The following is a 12,581-nucleotide window of genomic DNA, read 5'->3' on the forward strand; positions in this document are numbered from 1 at the left end:
CTTCTTCTTCTTCTTCTTCTTCCACTAGCCAAAGGCCATGGCATCATTCACAATGGGAACAAAAAGAAAAGCAACAATAAGCATAAAAACCGTAAAAACATCAGGCACTGCAGATACAATAAACCAAGATCACTTCTCCTAAAAATTATTTGTTGTAGAATGTGCCAGCTTAAATGTCCGAATCACCTTTGCAATTGACCACTATTTTATCTAGTTCTTTTCTCCTGATCTTCTTAGCTGCCAACACATATAATGCTACTTTATAAGTTACGGTCATCAGTAAATATCATTGGTTGTTCTTCTGGGAAACTGGCCTTCTGAGGTGCCCACAAGAGTCCCTTCGATTTGTAAATGTGCCGCTGGACCCTACTAAACAGGCAGGGGTGATGACTTGGAACCAGTTCATGAGCCAGATCCAGAACAGGCCAACTCTTTTGACAACTCAATGGGGCTGCCCCCCTGGAAGTTACTTGAAATCTTTAGAAGAAGAATCAGGAGCTGCTCCATCCTTTGCCGTCCTGGTTTGTATTCAAGTCCTGGCCGCTGAATGCAAACTCTGCTTTTGCTGGAGGTTGGTTCCACTAAGGAGCATAATAATAATAATAATAATAATAATAATAATAATAATAATAATAATAATTTATTATTTATACCCCGCCCATCTGGCTGGGCTTCCCCAGCCACTCTGGGTGGCTTCCAACAAAATACAGTAATGCATCAAACATTAAAAGCTTCCCTAAACAAGGCTGCCTTCAGATGTCTTCTAAAAGTCTGGTAGTTGTTGTTCTCTTTTACATCTGGTGGGAGGGCGTTCCACAGGGTGTACGCCACTACCGAGAAGGCCCTCTGCCTGGTTCCCTGTAACTTGACTTCTCGCAGTGAGGGAACCACCAGAAGGCCCTGGGCGCTGGACCTCAGTGTCTGGGTAGAACAATGGGGGTGGAGAAGCTCCTTCAGATATACAGGACCAAGGCCATTTAGGGCTTTAGAGGTCAGCACCAACACTTTGAATTGTGCTCGGAAACATACTGACTCGGGAACCCCCAAGTAGAAGCAATCTCAACTGGTTTGTAACTGGTGACATTTTCTTGAGGGTCAGAGGGGCTCCCCTGAACAATGTGGGACGGGGCTTTGGAATTCAAGTAGTCACCAGATGTATGATTATTTATTTGCTATTTATTTTCCTGCATTTATATCCCACCTTTCTCCTGTCATGGCATCCAAGTGGCATGCCTGTGGCTTCCACGAGGTCTCCCATCCAGACGCTGACCAGAGCCAGCCCTGCTTAGCTTCAGCAAGGTGGTGGCATCATACACCTTCAGACCATACCCTGGGATCATTTGTTTCCATTTCAGGATCTGTAGAGAGCATGAAAAGAGAGACATGGCCTCTACCCTGGCCTTAAATTAGGAGACTTTCAGCGATACTGGAGAAGAATGAAACCATAGTTACTTGGTGATGCTAATAGCCACAGAAACCTATTCACCTGTCACCTCAATTATATAAATCGTTATGAGATGAAGATAAAAAGGGCACCTGGGTGTCTGGCCATGCTTGCTTTATTAATCAGCAGTAAAATAAGTGGATTTTCAGATTTCTTTTATGGCTATTCCGTAGAGGAAGAGGTGGCTCGATGCTGTCATATGTGCAGGAATTGTACTAAAATGGATAATCGCACTTGCCTTTGAATGTTAGTTTCAGTCTAAAGCATTGTGTAAACGGAACGTGGTCCTTGCTGCTTTCTTTCTCTTTCCAAAAGATCTTTGAGTGCCAGATTAAATCAGTTTTTAATCATGTCTACGGTATGTCACTTTTATTGTAGTCCTTTACTTTGGTTTTAAATTGCTTTGTGACTCTATTTTTTTTTTTTTTTTAGTGGCGAGTGATTTATAAATTGCATAAACCTAAACCATGAGAAAACCACTTCACGCCCTCTCCACATGCACGGGGGCTGGCTCTCAGCCTCCGCACGATTGAGGGGATCCCCGGCCGTGTCATCCCCTGGCCAGCCAATTGGCTGGCCTAGGGGTGTGTGGCTTGCGCGTTATCACACTGGCGCGGCCGGGGATCTCTCTCTTTTGCCGCCTCAGCTCAATGGGAACCAAGGATTGCAGAACTCTGGAGCAGTAAGATGTGGGTCAAACGCCTTTGCCTTCAGTTTGTGTGGCCTTGGGGCTCTGCTACCTAACGGTATGTCTGTGTCCAAAGGTAGCAGCTTGCTCTGATGATGAAGTCAAGGAACACTGGTGTTTTTTCAATACTATCAATCAAAATTAATAGTAAATGTGGTGAATTAGTAATACCAGTGGTTCATGGGATCACGAAGAGTAAACGACTAAAAGACTAAACGACTAAACAACAACATACCATTTTTTTGCTCTATAAGACTCACTTTTTCCCTCCTAAAAAGTAAAGGGAAATGTGTGTACGTCTTATGGCGCGAATGCAGGCTACGCAGCTATCCCAGCAGCCAGAACAGCAAGAGGGATTGCTGCTTTCACTGCGCAGCGGTCTTCTGGCTTCTGAGATTCAGATTATTTTTTTCCTTGTTTTCCTCCTCCAAAAACTAGGTGCGTCTTGTGGTCTGGTGCGTCTTATAGAGCGAAAAATATGGTACACACACACACACACACACACACACACACACACACACACACACACATTTTTATTGGTTTTTTTGGTATATCATTTCCAACAGACACATGACATAATTTCTTATCTTACAAAATATTTTAGACTTCCGTCAACACCTCTGATGATTTTCCGTTCTTTATCACTTATTCTGCATTTCTTAATTTCTCTATTACTCTTAATTATCATTAACTATTAAATCTCCTCATAGTCTTTCTTGCAATATTTCAAATAGTCCTCCTTACAAAACTTCTTGCAATCCTACTAGCGTAATCTGTTCATTAAAATTACTTTTCATATATTTCGTATATTTACTCCAGTCTTCTAAGAATCTCTGGTCCCGCAGGTTTCGAATCCTCCCTATTAATTTATCCAGTTCTGCATAGTCCGTCAACTTCATCCAACCTGTGACTCTTCATATAATCCTGGACGCCAACTCCCATCAGCCCCAGTCAGCTGACTGATGGTCAAGGATGATGGGAGCTGTAGTCCAGCAATACCTGGAGAGCCACAGGTCCCCAAACCCCCTTGACAGAGTGCTGGACTTTGATGGGGTTCATATCTCTACTCACCTATTCAGTTCTTTGGTTGATCTTAGGCCAGTCACTCTCTTGGTCTCGTAGAATTGTAGTTGGAAAGGACTATGGGTTTTTTTCTGCAATGCAAGAATCTTTCTGCCCAACATGCAGCTCAAATCCATGACCTTGAGATTAAGAGCCTCATGCTCTAGCCACAGCCAAGCCCTTTTTTCACTAGGTTGCCCTGAGGAAGAACTGGGTGGATCATATAAGCTGCTCTGAGCTCCTTTGGAGGAAATCCTGGATGGGGAAAAATGCAAACATTTTCACTCTGTGTTCACTGATAGGTTCGCGATTCAGCTCAGTCCTTCCTGACCGTCCATGTCCCTCTCTACGTCTCCTACATTTATGTGACCGCGCCTAGAGGATGGGCCTCTCTGGAACATCACACTGAGATGGAGTTTTCCTTCTTCTATGACACAGTCCTCTGGAGAACAGGTGAGTGGTTGTGGCACAAAAGTGTGCTATGAAGCAACGTTGCCGGTGTGCCTGGTCCCATGACTTGAAAGCATGTGGTGCAGGAACCTTGTGGTGCTAAGCAGGATATAGGTCTGGTCAGAGTCTAGATGGATCTGGGACCCCTACGTTGCTACCTTGAACTCCAAGGCTGGAGATAAGCCTTGTCAACAAACAGCATGCAGAAGTCATTGTATTTAATGAGAGTTAGGATTGTAGCCCAAATAAATAAGTGACCCTTGTCTGGCTTAAAAATAGCAAAGTGCAGGGAGACTTCGACCTCGGAGCATGGGAAGCCCACCCAAAATTTTATAATTTGGCACAATATTTGGACTGTTTGATTATTGGATAATTTGTATAATTTGGAATATATAATGCGGTTTGATTGGATTGTTAAAATGGAAGACTCAATAAATATCATTTACCCACCCCACCCCCAAAAAAATATAGGAAAGTGCGCTTACTCTTTCTTTATAAAAAATAATGCTATGGTGATGATTGTGAGCCGCTTTGAGCTCAACTTTTGTTGTTGGAAAAGAGGAATACAAATATTAAATCAAATGAAAAACCCAATGCTTATGGGGACTTTAATGGCCTGAAGCTGGCTTGGGAGTAAGATTTGGGAGACACCACCACCCTTGACTCAACTTGACACCATCCCCTTTTAAAACCACATCTGAAACAATATGGGAGGCAGCAGTAACTCATAGATGGCATCTGACACCAGTTAAACTGATCTACGTGAAGGAGGAGATGTTGCCCAACTGTTGGCACGGTTGTTCAAGTAGAGGGACATTTCTCCAGATGTGGTCGCAGTGTCCTAATGTTGACCGATCCTGGGATATTCTTTTTGACAAGATTCCACAATTACAAAACAAGTGGGTCCCAAGTCTCCCTCTTTGGGTCTTTTGCCTCTGCAGGTGAGCCCAACACTTTTTCATACACACTTAGTATGCTTCCTGCTGAATGCAGTAAGATCTATCAGACCCTACATTGGATGTTTGAAGCCCTTGTATTTGGTCTCTGATCGTCTCAGTCTTCAGTGCTAGGGGTCATAAGGAACCTGGGACCTTTGACACAGCGTGTTCTCCTTCATGGAGAGCACCTGTTGCGGTGGGGGCCGCCGGGACACTCCAAAGTTGGGGGCGGGCTAATTGATCGTTGGCCACTGATGCGATTGGGGCTTCCCTTGTTGTTGGGAAGAAAATGTTGCCATTTGTTGAAACTCCTTGCACGAGGCTAGGGCTTCCTCTTTTCGCCCGTGCATCGGATTGCCCGTCCCACCCTCCCTAGAATTAGGGTTGTTTGACCTTGCTATGCCTGTCATGGGGTCGTCTGCTCTTGGGACAGGGGCCCGGTAGGAATTTTGTCCTTCTGGATGATTGGCTGGTGCCATTTGGTTTTTGCCTACTGCGTAGCAAATCGTCACAACTTGTAAGGTTGCAGTTAGGCATTGGTTTATGGTTTGGTTGGTTGAGGGGCATGGGAATTGGGGGCTAACTATTGCTTGTCCACTCTGTCAAGGGGGCTCGGGCCATAGCAATGAGCTCCTGGTTGCATTTGGGGTGAGGGCAGGTTCCCTGCTCTGTCGCTACCCCCAAGTGTATTCCCCTATTTTGACTTTCGCATCGTGCGGAATGTCAGTCTGTCCCCCATGGTGGGGGCAGATAGTCGCAACCAATGCCTAAGCAACCACTCACAAATTTGTATTATAATCAAGTTGTGGCCAAAATTATGCCAAAAATCTTAAACAAAAAATTCTGTGTGATGTGTGAGTTATTGGGGTGGCCCTGGGGACCTCGACATGCAATTGCTGGTTTACTTTTCTCTTGTTTGTAAATGAGTCCATTGAGAGGGAAAATCTCCCAGCTACTCATGGAAACCTCTGCAGAAGCTTTCTAAGTTAGATAGGATTGGTCTCACCAGATCCTGGTCCCCTCTCCCCTTTCCTTTTCTTGTTTCCCATTCTTTTATACTTATGATTTGTTGGCCACAAGAACCGTACTTGTTATTATTGTTGTATTTGTTCATGTTCTTGGAAAAATGAACAAAGTACAACTCTAAAAACTGGCTTAGCTCTCTTCTTTCTGTCGCTGGGTTGTGACAGGAGGACCAGTGCACTTTGATTGATGCTCCTTTATCCCTTTGTGAAGGAGGCAGCTGATTCTCTTGTTTCCTCCAGGCATTCAGACCGACAGCGTCCTTTCTGCTAGGCTGCAGATAATAAGGATCTACATTCGAGAGGATGGTCGGCTAGTCATTGAGTTCAAGACTCATGCCAAGTTCCGAGGTAAACAGCTCTTGATTTCTGCAAGGAAACGTGTTTGGATGAAGGTCACACTTTCTAGAATCCCTGACTCTTATGCCTCTTTATCTACTTGCATTGGTGTGCTTTTGAACTGCTAGGTTGGCAGGAGCTGGGACAGAGCAATGGGAGCTCACCCTAATAATAATAATAATAATAATAATAATAATAATAATAATAATAATAAAAATAAAAATAAAATTTCTACCCCACCCATCTGGCTGAGTTTCCCCAGCCACTCTGGGCAGCTCCCAATCAAGTGTTAAAAACAATACAGCATTGTTCCTGATGGCACCCTACAACCTCTAAGGCACACCTTTTTCCTTTGCCTTTACTTGTCCCAGGGCTAAGCCTGGTATTCATAGATGGCTTAGAAGCTAAATCCTTATGAGCCTTAGATTAAGCAAAATGATGCTAACGCTATTATCGTCATCAACAAGAACATCCTTTTTCCCCCTATCTGTGCAGGCCACTTTGTGATGGAACACCACACTTTGCCAGATGCAAAGTCTTTCATCATGACTCCTGATCACTTGGGAGGGATGGAGTTTGACCTGCAGCTTTTGTGGAGTGGCCAGACTTTCGATTCCCCTTATCAGCTCTGGAGAGCAACCAGCTCCTACAGCAGGTAAGACCAAAAAAGCCCCTGCTACTGAAGCTGCTGCCATCCTACTGCTGCCCAGGATGTCTTCAGTTTGATGCTAGGTTTCTGTCAGGGTGAATTTGCAGAACCAGGGGGACATAACAGAGTTGAAGGCAGCAGGGGAATGATCCTAGAATGAGTTGATACATAGCACTAGGACTTTGGAGGGACTGTGTGGGATGGAGGGTGGGCTTTGCCAGTTATTAGGAATTTGGGGGACAAGGGCTTTGGGAATCCTGCTGGAGAAAAGCAAAGGCTGAGGCAGAAAATAAAGGCTGCTCCTGGCAAAAGAGGAATGGTGGTTTTGAAAGGCAGTTGAGGGTTCTGCACACCTAACTGCCTCACTGACATTTCCGGGTTGGAGGTTAGTCGGAAGTATGGCTGAGTCTGCTCATGGCAATAGGTTTCCTGTGGGATTAAGGAACCACTCTTCGCATCTTTGTACTTGAGAGGGCTGTTGTTCAGCTCTCCTTCCATGAGAGCAACTTTCTCTGATTTGCTGTCCTTTCCACACTCTGCAACTGCCTGCTGGACCAAAGTTGCAGAGCAGAGAAGACATAGGACCTAAGATTCTAACTTTCTCTTTAATTTCAAGGGATGGTGAGCTAGAAATTAATTGACATCAGTAAAACTGGTGAATTTGGACCTGTTCCACCCCCACCTAGCACCCTGCCATGCAGTTATTCTCAGGTCTGGGAAACTAAAGATGGCTGAATAGTATGCCAGCCACATTATTTTCTTAAGAATTCTATCCCACAAACACAAAAATTGGTGCTACTCCTTAACTATTTCAGCCAATCAGGTCGTGCAGTGGTTACACTTTGCTCCCGCCGCTTGTGTGGGGAAGTGCAAAGAGGTCTTTTTTGCAGCATCTACAAAGTGAGAAAATGTGCACTAAATCTGTAGCAGAGAGCATCAGGAGGCGGAATCTCTTATGAGCATTACCTGGAAGATTACATGTGAGAGATACTTCTTCATCTTCTTTTGGTGTTTGATCAAATTCTTAAAGTGGCAACTCACCTATCCAGCCCATGGGAAGATGCACATTTCTCTGCAGTGAGTTGCCACTTTAGATGCTACCCAAAAGTGTAGCAACAGGATACATAAATCCTGTTGATGCCCAAAGCTATCCATAGTTGTTCTGGTCAAAGAACCAGGCCCTATTTAAAGTTTTTTTCTAGAGATCAAGCTGCAGCCAATTACCTATATTCTTGCCTATATGTGGTTCAATCGCTGCTGGTAAATTGTTTGGCCAGAAGGCTGTTCCATTTCTGTGTTTGTTTTGTTCACCTGGCCAAGCTCACCAGGCCCTTAAACAAAGGACTTTGGGGTATAAATAGCAATGCAAACCAATACAGTAACTATGGTGCTTCCTCTCTGCTTCCAGGAAGGATTACTCGGGAGAATACACCATCTACTTAATACCATGCACAGTGCAGCCCACGCAATCATGGGTTGATCCAGGAGACAAGCCTTTACCCTGCACTGCTCATGCTCCAGAAAAGTAAGGAGATGCTTATTTTATTTGTGGCTTGATTTACCATGCCTGGGAATATCCATCAGGAGAGAGAGAGAGAGATGAACACACAGATACTTGCACACCTTTTCCTACATGCAGAAGGCGATTCCTCCCTGTAATGGGAATTGGGGTTGCTTGTGCGTAAATTCCAAACTGCTCCGAGCTGGCTACGTAGCTGGACCTTTTCCCGGTTTGACAGCCCTAAAAACGCGACTGTCTCAATCACTGGCAGAATCCGTCAGTGGGCGTTTCCTAAACTTCCTCCAACATAAGAATTCCTTAACAGATAATCTCCTCCTCGCTTCTCTGCGCGGAAGCCTTCTGCGCAGAGTGGGTGTGCCAAGGGGTGGTCCTGCACTTTCCTCACTGAGTTCACTGGAAGAGTCTCGGAGCCTCCCCTCCAAAGTACTCTCAGCCCCTCCTTTCTTCCTGGTGTCACCTTGGTTTCCTTCCCCAGTGGAAGCTCTCTCTCTCTCCTTGCTGGTTCCCTCTCCGGCATCATTAGGGAGCCTTGGCACTCCACTCGGCTCCGATGTCAGTTCCCTGACACTCCCATTCTACTCTCCCAGCCGTGCCACGTTCTTCTTTGGCCATTGAGTGGACTGGCTGGATTCAGAGCAGTGGTTGGAGGCACCATCTGCAGAACCTCCAGGGGAAGAAGGCTCAGAGCCAGGGGATTGATGAGTGGTCAAAAGGAGAAGAGGGGACAGACTGGGTTGAGGAGGAGTCAGAAGCCGAAGAGGCAACAGGGTTTAGTGAACAGAGAGAGGCTGTGGCAGAGAGCAGTCCAGACTCAGAGACAATAGCAGAGGGGCTGAACGTGCGGCAAGCAAAACTCGTTCTTGACAATCGTGGTGGGGTGGGTGTTATTCAACCAGCCTTTTCTTGCAAAGCACACTGCACCATTAAGGCATCCTAGCAAATACATCCCCACTTCTAGTGACAGGCGCTTTGCTAGTACATAATAAACAGTAAACAGTTTAAAGGAAACATTTGAAGGAGGGAGATTTCATGGCCTCTCGGGCAGCTTGATTTCACTGGTTGTTTACAGATTATTTGAATGTTGCATCTTTTATGTGTCCAGGTAGTGACAAATCGCTAGTGCAAAAAACAAGCAAAACTTGGCTGGTTCATTCAGACAAACGAGAAGCACAAAAGGGGAAATTTAAGAGGGAGATGTGTTTAAACCCTTTTTTCCAAGACTCAAGAATAATAGCAATTCCTGAGATGTGCAATGCTCTTTTTCCCTGCTCCAAGAGGAAATATTGGCACAGCCGTCTTTGCAAACAAAGCTTTTGACAGCATTCCTACAAATGCATCTGGCCGGTAGTCTGATACGGCGTGTGAAATCTGGCACTGTGCAGGCTAACAGCAGGCTCAAATCTGTGATCTTCGGATCACAGCCTTTCCTTTGTGCTTGCGCTTCAAAAAGACTTCTTTGGATTATTTCCAAAGACGGAGCCGATGCTTAACGCCACCAGCACACCTGCAGTCAAACTGAAAGCATTCAGGGCAGGAGAGAAAACGGTTTGAATTTTATGCTCTCTTTCCCAGAAGAGTAATAATGCTAGATGTTCTCACTTTATTAGGGCTGGCCAAATTCAATAAACAACCCACCACAGTTCAAGAAGGACACTGACAAACTGGAACGTGTCCAGAGGAGGGCAACCAAAATGGTCAAAGGCCTGGAAACGATGCCTTATGAGGAACGGCTAAGGGAGCTGGGCATGTTTAGCCTGGAGAAGAGGAGGTTAAGGGGTGATATGATAGCCATGTTCAAATATATAAAAGGATGTCACATAGAGGAGGGAGAAAGGTTGTTTTCTGCTGCTCCAGAGAAGCGGACACGGAGCAATGGATCCAAACTACAAGAAAGAAGATTCCACCTAAACATTAGGAAGAACTTCCTGACAGTAAGAGCTGTTTGACAGTGGAATTTGCTGCCAAGGAGTGTGGTGGAGTCTCCTTCTTTGGAGGTCTTTAAGCAGAGGCTTGACAACCGTATGTCAGGAGTGCTCTGATGGTGTTTCCTGCTTGGCAGGGGGTTGGACTCAATGGCCCTTGTGGTCTCTTCCAACTCTATGATTCTATGATTCTATGATCCAGTGGAGCAGGAGGGGGCATGACTAGCCTTGCTCTGGGGCAATAGGCTTTATTTTCGGGGGGACGGACATGCAATTTGTAGGAGGCATGAGCTATATTAAGAACAACTAACCTCTTTCAATTTCAGAGCCGTAATGCCTCTTGGGCAACAGGGTGGGAGCCACATTCAGGTTGTTGATAGACCCAGAGGCAAAAGCGCACAGGGCAATCAGTGTCACAGTGTCAGTTGTCCAAGTTGACAGCGGTCATTGTGGGCAGTGCCAGATTTACATATAAGCCAAACAAGCTATAGCTTAGGACCCCACTCTCTTTGGGGCCCGCAAGAAAATTACAGTGGTACCTTGGGTTACAGACACTTCAGGTTACAGACGCTTCAGCTTACAGACTCCGCTAACCCAGAAATAGTACCTCGGGTTAAGAACTTTGCTTCAGGATGAGAACAGAAATCGCGCGGCAGTGGCACGGCAGCAGCAGGAGACCCCATTAGCTAAAGTGGTACCTCAGGTTAAGAACAGTTTCAGGTTAAGAACGGACCTCCAGAATGAATTACGGTAAGTTCTTAACCCGAGGTACCACTGCAAAGGAAAAACCAAATGAATATAAATTTCCAAAATATAAGATTAAAAAAAAACACCTACATACAGCAACAGTGTTTTGTGTTGTGTAGGCTCCTATGATGTAAGTAATGGGCCCCGCCTGCTAGCCTGCTCCCTGAAATATCACTGGTTTCCTCATGGAAATCAGCACTGAGTGCTCATTGGAAGAACAGATCCTGAAGCTGAGGCTCCAATACTTTGACCACCTCATGAGAAGGGAAGACTCCCTGGAAAAGACCCTGATGCTGGGAAAGATGGAGGGCACAAGGAGAAGGGGGCGACAGAGGATGAGATGGTTGGACAGTGTTCTTGAAGCTACCAGCATGAGTCTGACCAAACTGCGGGAGGCAGTGGAAGACAGGAGTGCCTGGCATGCTCTGGTCCATGGGGTCACGAAGAGTCGGACACGACTAAATGACTAAACAACAACAACAGCATTCTGCCTGGACTGGTTGCATGGCAACATGTGCAAATGGTTTTAGATACCTATTAGCTCCACAAATTACCATATAGCATACATGCAACACAAAAAACAGTGACAATTTGTTGTTGACAAAGGACAGCTGGACATATAAAGGGCCCCATTACCTTCAGTAGCTTAGGGCCTCATCAAACCTAAATCCAGCCCTGATTGTGGGGCTGCAAAGGGGAGTAGGACAGGGCAGACTTGGGGAAATGTGTGCCTTCCACTCTGCCCTAATTCTGAAATTGTCTCACAGGCCATTTCTCTCTTGTTTCCTCTCTCCCGTTTAGATTTCTGATCCCAATTGCCTTCCAGCAAACTAACCGGCCGGTCCCCGTGGTGTATTCCCTGAACACAGAGTTTCAGCTATGCAACAACGAGAAGGTGTTTCTAATGGACCCAACCAAATCGGAAATGTCCATGGCAGAGATGGACTACAAAGGAGCTTTTTCAAAGGGTAGGGTTTACGTTTCCTGGTTGGATTGGGTTACGGTTTCCTGGCATCGCCTGTTGCCCAGCAGAAACTGCAGGAAAAGGAGGGGCAGTGATAAAAAGCTGTTGTCTAAATGAAATGGAGCCTGGGTTGGTAAGAGGTGACACGATAAAAGTTTATAAATTAGCATGCATTGTTAAGGTTAAGATGGGGGAATATGCAGGAGACATGATTTTGAGGAGACATGGAAAGGGTGTTTGTAGAATTTGTACTGTTAAATAGGAAAGGGGTCAAAGGGGGGTTGAAATTTTGGGAGGTTGGATAGTTGCAATGGAATGGTCTTGTTGGTGGGGTGCACATTTTCATTCTTATTTATTTCTGATTATTACTTTGTCAAATTAAATAGATGAAAAGGGGGGAGTTTATAAAATTATACATGGCATAGAGAAAAGTGTTTCTTCCTCTTTCATAACACAAACTCCTGGTCTCTCTCTCTCTCTCTCTCTCTCTATATATATAAAAATACAAATATTGACTCAGCCTGAGTCCTGTGTGTTTTCTTTCCTCAGGCCAAATCCTTTACGGCCGCGTGATGTGGAATCCTGAGCAGAATCTCAACTCTGCCTACAAACTGCAGCTGGAAAAAGTCTATCTCTGCACAGGAAAGGACGGCTATGTGCCTTTCTTTGACCCGACGGGGACCATCTACAACGAGGGTCCTCAGTATGGCTGCATCCAACCCAGCAAACACCTGAAGCACAGATTTCTGCTGCTGGTACATTGTGTAACTCTCGCATCTTGGGGAAAGGCTTTGAAGGGCAACCACCCTGGGCTTAGGGTGGATGTGGACAGCC

The 12,581-nt window shown here is 45.4% G+C and overlaps 1 protein-coding gene across 1 annotated transcript in view; it reads left to right on the plus strand.

Annotated features, from left to right (window-relative positions):
* The window catches only part of FRAS1 (Fraser extracellular matrix complex subunit 1), a 341,121-nt gene that overhangs the window by 321,143 nt on the left and 7,397 nt on the right, over nucleotides 1-12,581 (plus strand). The window contains exons 66-71 of the mRNA XM_081924721.1: nucleotides 3,497-3,647; nucleotides 5,848-5,955; nucleotides 6,439-6,598; nucleotides 8,001-8,117; nucleotides 11,585-11,751; nucleotides 12,297-12,502. Coding sequence (XP_081780847.1) covers nucleotides 3,497-3,647; nucleotides 5,848-5,955; nucleotides 6,439-6,598; nucleotides 8,001-8,117; nucleotides 11,585-11,751; nucleotides 12,297-12,502 — 909 coding nt within the window. The remainder of the gene's footprint in view (nucleotides 1-3,496; nucleotides 3,648-5,847; nucleotides 5,956-6,438; nucleotides 6,599-8,000; nucleotides 8,118-11,584; nucleotides 11,752-12,296; nucleotides 12,503-12,581) is intronic.

Source organism: Podarcis melisellensis, assembly GCF_964234715.1.
Source record: "Podarcis melisellensis genome assembly, chromosome: 9".
Lineage (NCBI taxonomy): Eukaryota > Metazoa > Chordata > Lepidosauria > Squamata > Lacertidae > Podarcis > Podarcis melisellensis.